The sequence below is a fragment of the Antrostomus carolinensis genome, unplaced genomic scaffold (assembly GCF_000700745.2).
Source record: "Antrostomus carolinensis isolate BGI_N321 unplaced genomic scaffold, ASM70074v2 scaffold17136, whole genome shotgun sequence".
Lineage (NCBI taxonomy): Eukaryota > Metazoa > Chordata > Aves > Caprimulgiformes > Caprimulgidae > Antrostomus > Antrostomus carolinensis.
This window is the reverse complement of record NW_010321395.1, coordinates 7637-16674: the sequence shown is the minus strand read 5'-3', so window position 1 is coordinate 16674 and position 9038 is coordinate 7637. Positions and strand designations below refer to the sequence as shown.

The window sequence follows — 9038 nt, the reverse complement described above, 5'->3', positions numbered from 1 at the left end:
TGGAAGGTGTCCCTGCTGCTGGCAGGGGGGTTGGAACTGGATGAGCTTTCAGGTCCCTTCCAACCCAAACCATTCTGTGATTCTATGATTGTGGGGATCTGTCAGGCTTAAGTCTTTTGTCCACTGTGGCATTTGGATCTTTTCCAGCAGCTGCTTTCCAGGACACAGTTCTTCATTCTCTGGGTATTTCCTGAACTCTCCTTGTTTTCAGACAAGCAGCAGCAAGCATATCATTTTTTCCAAACTGAGCTGTATTACAAAGATTTGGCTCCCCACATCTTTGGGCTGAATCAGTCGGGATGTGCCCAAAGGATATAAGGTAAGCAGTCAGAGGAGTGCAGTCAGCTCCTCTTAGTGGCACTGCAGGTTTTTAAATGAAACTAGCTCTGTACATGAGAACAAAGTGGACAAGTAGCTTTCAGAACATCACTGTGTTGAAGGGGGAATAAAGCACTAGTCAGATTAAACAAATATTTGCAGAGTGTCTCACGCAGAAGTGACCTGTGACTGGATTATCCCAACAGGAAATCAATGTTGTTGGCTTTTATATTTAAATTGTAAAAAAAGGAGAAGATTATTAAACATGGTGCATGCAAGCCCACAGGAACTGATGTTCTTTTTATCACGTACTAAATTAAGAGAAAAGTTGTCTTTAATCTTAATTTACATAGAAATTAATATTATTTCAAGTGTTGATTTTGGTCCAGGGTGTTCACTGACTGGAAGTATTTTGGGGAAGCTTTACCTAGTATTTGTGTTACGGTTTAGATTGCTGGATGCTCTTAGGTATTTACACGTTGGCAAGGGTCCTATCTGGAGCACAGTGAGACTGCCTGGCATACAAGCTGCTGTCCCCTGGTGGGAAGGAGTTCCTGCTTCTGGGTACAGGGGAAACAACTCCATAATCAGCTACAAAGCCTCCAGCTGAGCTTGCCACATGCAGAAGCACAGCAAACACACAGGTCTGAAATATAATTTCCTACTCAGGACCCTCTTTTCCTGTCCTCTCGTCTCCTCCCTGTAACTACCCTGATTTCTGATGTGCTGAGAGGACTGATCTATAGGTACAGCAGAAGAAAATTATTTCCCTTATAAATAACAAGGCAAATGCAGAAATTCAAAAGGGATTCAGTCACAGGCAAGTTGAGATACTGCTTTTCTTACCTGCCCAAGTTCTCAGTGTCTGGGCTGACCAGGTACATAAGGTTCCTGAGCGTATGCAGTGGGTGCAACAGATCTAAATTTACATGCTACCATGGGGAAGGTAAGAAAAAGACATGATGAGTGACTGGAGGAAACCTGCAGGCACAGTTAATATTTTAAAAGCTATTTAAAGAATCCAAATGTGGTATCCCCCCCCTACCTGAGAGAAGCAAAGGTGAAGGATATTGGCATTCAGCTTCTTCACTGCCCGCGTGAACCTGTGTCTGCTGAGATTCTCTCCACAGAACTCACTGTTGAAACACCACACACACACACATATATATACACAAAGCAAAATGTTGTGAAAATACACTTACTGGAGACATCAGCATTCTGTGTCCTGGCTTCCTAACAAATCCTAGAGTAAACATCCTCACAGCAAGCACTTCTTTAAACTGTACATCCAATTTTAGAGTGCTCATGAGATTAATTTTTCACCTGGCAAGACTGTTAGCATTTCATCAACAAGCACTGCTTGCCCTAGTCTCACTGGTTTCAACAGGACAGGTGATTTAAACTGGATGAAACTCCAAGACCAATGCAGCCAGGCTATTTCAGCTCTCCTTTTAAATCTTGCATCGTTTTCTGTTCCAAACCTTCCCATTCTGTGAAGACTGAGCACCCAAATAGTAGTAGAAACAAACTGTAGAGACCCTGCACAACTTTTGTACCCTCACTTTGGCAACCACTATTTTAAACACTTAAAAGAATCTCATTTGAGACCTCTGGAAGACTGAGCAGGTCTATAGCTTCCTCAGTACTTCTTCTGTACAGATCCCATCTGCTCCACACAGATATTAAAAACCTAACAGTGCTTTTCATCACAAACTAGGTTTATGCAACACACTCCCAGACGTCTGGCAGCCAGGTATGTTCCCCACTGGTGTTTTATCCTAAGGAGGATCACATTGCTGTCATGTCATATTATAAGGCCTTGTTCTACAGCACTTCATGTAGTGGAGCTATTCAAGATGACTAAGAGTTGCTGAATTGGGCTGGGATTTTGTAAAGCACAGTAGGGCCTCATCAAATCGAAAAGTGCTATTCATGGTCTGTCATATTTCATTTCTAAACTGAGGATGTTGAATATGTCAATTAGAAAGCTGTTATTTTCAACTACAATGGCTGAGCTACAGTCTCAGGAGGTAAAAAAGGAGGGAGGGACTATTAACTGTGGTCTAAACTCCTTTTAGCCCTCCATCCAAAATTAAACAGCACAAAGATCCACGAGCCATCAACCCTTAACCATAAAAGCTGTTTCAAGCGATGACTTTGTTCACAAAACCAAACTGAATTAAGACCAGCCAGAACTGGTCACTGATTCACCTCTTCAGAGGCTTGTGTTTACTTGCCTGTTGCAGAGCTTCTTGGGAAGATTTACATCAAGTATGAGAGACAAAGTGTTAACAAGCTGAGTTGCATAGCACAATGCAGCACTGATGGTATAAGCAGGGTTATTGTGTTCTGTATCTGAAAGAAATAATAACATCATGAAAGTCTCATTTTAAATGAAGCCTCAGTGGGTGTGTTAACGTGTTACTGAAGTCTACTCTGGAAATGGCATTTGTCAGTATTGAGAACTGCCTGATTCCAGCAATCATTTACAGTGAAATCTGTCAGAAGTTGGTAGAAAATAGTAATTGTTGGAATTCCTGTTAAAATGACGGCATGTGAACCATATCACAACTGTGAATAATTAACTTTATCTCTCCATTACATTGTGCTGTGTCCCAGTGGGCATTTCCTGCAAAAGAGGATTTCAGTGGCCTAATCCCTATCCTGGTATTTACTTCTGAGTCAGGTTTGTCTGGGTAAGAACAAAAGGATGAAGCTACTGCTCCTCTGTGCCTTCTGTTGGCATCCAAGGCTGCAAATTCCGTGGCTTCTGAAGTATCCCAGATGCCTGCCTAATCAGACCTTGCTCCTTACCTGGTCCTTGTGTAGTCTTCTTCTCTTCCACCCAATTGTAATATGCTGAATAGTCTCCATTATTAGGAAGGGTTATCCAAGGCCCTGTGATACTGATGCTGGTGTCCCCGTTATGATCATCACACACCCATCTCCCAGAGAGATACGTGGTTCTCCTGGCTTCCGCGAGCTTGCTCACAGTGCTAGAGGTCATAGCATTGTCACTCTCAGAAGACACGTCTGCAGGATCTCTGTAGCACCCAAAGAAGAACAGAGTGTTTTAAAAGAAGTTTTAAAAATATAATAAATCATATATTTAAAAATAATAAGGCACTCAGCCAGATTTCACAGAGAGCAAAAAGCTTGTAGAAACGCGCATGCGAAACTCCCCATTCCCAAAACTAGTCTCCTTTGTTCTGGAAATTTTAATTATCTCTTTTAAGAAAGTTTAACATTGGACATATAACTCAGATCTCTCAGTGGGGAGATGCTGGGACCTCCCTATTCTTCTATTTTGGACCTCTACCTTTGCCTTTGGGAAACACCTCCATCTCCCCACAGATGCTAAGGGAGCCAGAACGTCTCGTTTAGACTTACCTGACTCACTCCTGGTTGTCTGCAGCTAAACAAAATGAGTCAAAAAGGATGAGCTGTGCATACCTCATGCTTGTCTTTACTTCTTCAATGGGAAAGATGACTGACGTGAGCTCCAGGATATGCGTCCGACGGAGATTTGCCAGATGCTCATACTGGGATTTCAACTCGTAGGTTTTTTTCTCTACCAAGTCTCCCAACTTGCGGCTCTTTTTCAGCCTCTGAATCTTCTCTTTCTTCTCCTGGTGCCGCTGAGCCCTGCGATAATGCTTCTGGTTCTCCTCTTTAATTCTCAGAAGCCCTTCTGCATCTGTGAAAACGGCAGCGGGCCTTAGCCTTGAAAATGGAGCTGTGAGGTACTTGTAGTAACCTTGAGAAAAGCATTGCTTGTATCTATAGAAAACGAGATCTACAGCAGCTTAGAACAGAAAACCCTGCTAAACTATGAGCATTTTCCAGCTGCTAAGTGGCACAACTTCTTAATCTTTCTGAAGATCTCTAAAGAGACTGAAATTGGGATTAATCTTTCCCTTATCTTTTACCCAGCTATTTTTGGATTTGTAGCAGAAAAAGCCAAGATTTCACACTTTAATTAAACTTCTGAGGTAATCATCGTGACAGAAATAGCTTGACTGTACATGTTCACATGGTGCTGGCCAAAAAGACACACATTGCTTGCAGCCAAAATCCAGTGCAGACCCTTCATTCACCATTTCTGGCACCACTGCTGCTATGACTGTGCGTTATTTGCACTTTGCACTCGTGTATCTGCTCTTAAAGCTCTTGGATCCCAACAGTGCAGACTTGTTACCACAAAGGAACACTGAATATCTCCCCTTCCAGTCACAAAAAGAGAAATGCACTTATGTGTTAAAGAACTGCAACTGCCTGAATTTACTCCATGTGTCAGGCACACTGAGGCTTGGAAAAATATCCTTCAAGAGCATCTGCTGATTCTCCTATAAAATAATTGACCGTAGTGATGCTTCCACAAACAGAAGGTGTTAAAGAGAATAAGTTATCTACCTCTGTCTTTCAAAAGCACAGGAAAATATTTCTTATACACACTCTCCAAATAAATGTTTAAAACTCTTAATGCACTCTAGCTTGAATGAGAACCCCCATCTACTAGGCACTCACTTTCGTTTTCTGGCTTAAAAGAAACAGTGTTAGTCAGGTTCTCTCACAGCAAGGAATCACTTTCCCTGTATCAAGAACTGTCCCATGCGCAGAAGAGAAGCACTAAGCCCTGACATTGTTTTACTGATATATTTTGATTGCAAAGCACAGATGAGACCAGAGCTACAGTAAGAGTGCTCCGTGGCATCTGTTACTCAAAGAAGCTGCATTATGTACTACTAAAGCAAAGAAAACTTCTAAATTGCTACAGCTACATCAAACAAAACATTCAGACTTTGCTGGAGCATGTCCAGAGAAGGGCAACGGAGCTGGGGAAGGGTCTGGAGCACAAGTGTGCTGAGTTCCCGGCTGAGGGAACTGGGGGTGTTGAGCCTGGAGAAAAGGAGGCTGAGGGGAGACCTTCTGGCTCTGTCCAAGTCCCTTGGAGGAGGGTGGAGGCCTCTAGTTGTGGCCAGGGCAGTTGAGATGGGATGTGAGGAAGAATTTCTTTGCTGAAAGGGTTCTGAGGCATTGGAAGGGGTTGCCCAGGGCAGTGGTGGAGTCTCCATCCCTGGAGGGATTGAAGAGTCGTGTAGACATAGTGCTGAGGGACATGGGTTAGTCATAAGGGACTTGTCAGTGTTGGGTTCATGGTTGGACTTGATGAGCTTAAAGGGCTTTTCCAGTCTAGGGCAGGTTGTGATAGGATGAGGGGTAATGGCTTCAAACTGGAAGAGGGGAGATGGAGATGAGATCTGAGGAAGAAATTCTTGGCTGTGAGGGTGGTGAGACACTGGAACAGGTTGCCCAGAGAAGCTGTGGCTGCTCCTCCCTGGAAGTGTTGAAGGCCAGGCTGGATGAGGCTTTGAGCAACCTGGTCTAGTGGAAGGTGTCCCTGCTGCTGGCAGGGGGGTTGGAACTGGATGATCTTTAAGGTCCCTTCCAACCCAAACCATTCTGTGATCCTATAAGCATGGGAGAACCCTGCACACACACTTCCTCTTTAGCAGTCCTCGTGCAGAAACAATTGTCCTTTTTTTGGCATAGCACCTCTGCTTTATGACCCAGTTGATGAGGTGATTATAATTTGTCCCCAGAAGTATTTTGGGACACTGCTATGTCCCACACATCTACACTGCCTCATAAATGCAAGCACAGATCTCTGCCCAGAAAGCTATGCCAAATATTTGCAAGATTGTCTCCTTGAACTGTTCTCCACAGACAGAAGGCAAACACACACACATTTTAAAATCTTATTTTAAGAAGCACCAATTATTGAAGAATCCAGGAAAGTCAACTCCAAAAGCAGGAACACAGTGTTCTAGAAACTGTTCTTATTTCAGAAAACTAAACGATGCCATATCCAAGAGAAGAGAAACAACCTATTTACATTTTAACATGGTCCCAAGAGTGAACCAAGTTGGGCTCCTGATCTACTGGCTACTCATGGCAAGAATCCATTTTGGGTCTGTCTGCAAGAGCAATTTTGGGGTAGCTGAACTAACAACAGGTCAGTTGGGCAACAGTTAGGTTGGTGCATGGATTAAATCTAATCCAGTTCACTGTCAATCAGAGAAGCTGCAAAAGCCCCAGATAAGACACTTCACTGAATAGTGGAAAAGTAGAGGAACTCCACTGTCCAGCTGGTCCTAACATTGTGCCACCTTTCTTCACAGGCTAAAGAGAAAAAGTAGTTATCTCCTTCATCATAATCTTCTACCTACTGAAAAGCATGCTTTTCTTCACCTTCCTCTGCTCTAAATCAAACCAAACATCCATTTTCTTAGCCTTTCCTTGTGTTTGATTCTTAATATTCTCTCCCAGATTTTCTCCATTTGATTTGTATCTTTCTTACATTGCTCAAGCTGGACATCAGACTTCCACCAAGGCAACTTCAGTGACAGGCACAGCAGGATAATTGCTTCCATCTTAAACACAATGCTTATATTAATATAACCCAGAATGAGGTCTGAACCTTTCTGGAGCAGCATTAGGTTGATAATTTTTATTTAATTTGCAATTCCCCAAATCCTTTAGTCTCAAATTTCACCACTGTCCCCCTTTTGTTTCTCCTTCCTAAACAACACTTGACTTTGTCCTTTTCAGATGATCCTGTCAATTTATCTGCATGATTTTGAACTTGATCCCGTTCTCCACAGAAGTCATATCGTCATCCACCTCGGCTTCCTCCATTCCATATTATGGCAAACCATATTATGGCAAACATTGAACAAAACTGGGCCAGGAACCGGCTCCTGCTGAGCTCCACCTGTCTCACCTCCTTGATTTGACAAGTATCACCACTCTTTGAACGCAGCTTTTCTAGCCTTTTGTGTCAACCTTACAGTGATGACACCCCCAGCAAATGTCTTTGCTTGCTGATGAGACAGTTTAGGGTAGTGTCCAAAGGCAAAGTATATTGCATCTTCTGCTTCATCCTCCACTAGACCACTTGATCCCCAGATAAGGGGTTGATTTGACATGGCCTATTCTTAACAAAGTAATGCCTATTTTTAATTACCTTATCTTCCAGCTACGTGCAAAGTGGTTTATAACAGGATGACTGTGTCATCAGTTTAAGGTTCTCCCTTCCTGTACCCTTTGAAAACAGATACTGCTTTCACTCTCTGTCCTGGGTCATCCTCTCTCCCTCATGTGTTCTCAAGTGCTCCACAGACTACTTCAGCTTGTTCCTTAAGTTCCCTAAGGTGAATCTCATAAGGCCTTGCTGACATAATCAAAATAATATTTAGCTAGCTGTTTTCTTTCCTTAGCCTGCAGTCCTCTCATGATGTAAAATTTAATCTGGTTAAGCAGCTGATCACATTTTCTTCGTGAGAAGACAAAGCAAAGAAGGTGCTGAAGGCTTCAGACTTCTCTGCACTGTTATTTGCTCTCTTTCCTGTTAACTAACAGACTGGCCTACTACTTCACCTTTTTCTTATTATACATTTCGTATTGTTACTACCCATCCTCCTTATTAACTGAAAATCATTTTGCATTTCAACCTTTCTGATGTTCACACTACAAGCTTGTGTTATCCCTGCATAACTATTCTCAGGTATATACCTCTGCTTTCACTCTCTGCATGGCTCCTCTTGAATTTCAAGTCACAAAAACATTCCTGATCCAATCAATATGCTTCTGAAGACGCTTCCTGTCTTTCCTTTGCATGTAGGTTGTAAGGAGTGCTGCATATTTGCTTCTGAAAAATGACCCTACAAATCTCTCATGTATAAAAAATATAAAGAGTTTCAAAACTGAAGCTGCTGAATGGCAGCAACTCACCAGCCAATGCCATATTTCAGTGACTCCTGCTCAAGTAGGATTTTAGGATTTCTAGACAGGTGTGGGTTAAAACCCATCAGTTACATGAAATCTGTAACAGCTGCAGAGCTGTTTGCTCCTCTTTATCAAGAGGAAGTGATCAGAAACACTACACTGAATGAAGCCATCTCTAGGGACAAAGCTAAAGTCATAGGCTGCGAAGCATCTGACTTCTAAAGCTGTTGGAAAATGATCTCCATCCAGCTCAATAACATCTACTATTTGTTAATAAAAACCCAAGCATAAAAAGGCTAAAATCCACTCACCGATTTGCTTCCAGGTTGATTTAAGAAGTGACAGTTTGGAAATTCACCATTTTTAAAAACTAACAAATTCACATCAATTGATTTTTCCCCTCTAAGGCACAGAGATTTCCGCATCACAAAAGCACAGGCATTACTCACGTCTTGTCATTTCATCATTTTCTTTGCAAATGGTCTGTTTCAGCTGCTCAATCCTCATCTTGCAAGACATTATTTTCCATCTCTGAAAAAGAACATTCAAGCCACTCTAGGGCACAAACGACTTCAAACACACTGACTAATGATTAACAACAAAGCCAGCAGCTTTAGTACAAAAGTAACAGGATGTTCTTAATTGGATCAGATGATCAAATAAATATTTCATATAGTGTTTTGTGCACTGAAGAATGCCACAAACAAATCGAATGCTTAGTATAAAGTCAATCAGTACAATAAGTTATTGAACAAATACCTAGTGAGGAATGAAAAATATTGATGGTTTGGAGCACTCTGCTTGCAGAGCCAATTTCAGTTTTGCTTACAACAGGCTTTCTGGGAAAGCAACAGAATGCCCTCAAGGCAAATTGTAACTTAAACGATGAGATCTAGGAATTCAGAGAGTTTAAAAACTATGGGACACTTGGA

General features: G+C 42.1%; 1 protein-coding gene across 1 annotated transcript in view; it reads right to left on the bottom strand.

Moving 5' to 3' along the window:
• The window catches only part of ATG14 (autophagy related 14), a gene marked incomplete at its 5' end in the record, with an annotated part of 12397 nt that overhangs the window by 3120 nt on the left and 239 nt on the right, over positions 1 to 9038 (bottom strand). The window contains 6 exons of the mRNA XM_010169926.1: positions 1165 to 1250; positions 1364 to 1454; positions 2556 to 2673; positions 3133 to 3362; positions 3772 to 4015; positions 8556 to 8637. Coding sequence (XP_010168228.1) covers positions 1165 to 1250; positions 1364 to 1454; positions 2556 to 2673; positions 3133 to 3362; positions 3772 to 4015; positions 8556 to 8637 — 851 coding nt within the window. The remainder of the gene's footprint in view (positions 1 to 1164; positions 1251 to 1363; positions 1455 to 2555; positions 2674 to 3132; positions 3363 to 3771; positions 4016 to 8555; positions 8638 to 9038) is intronic.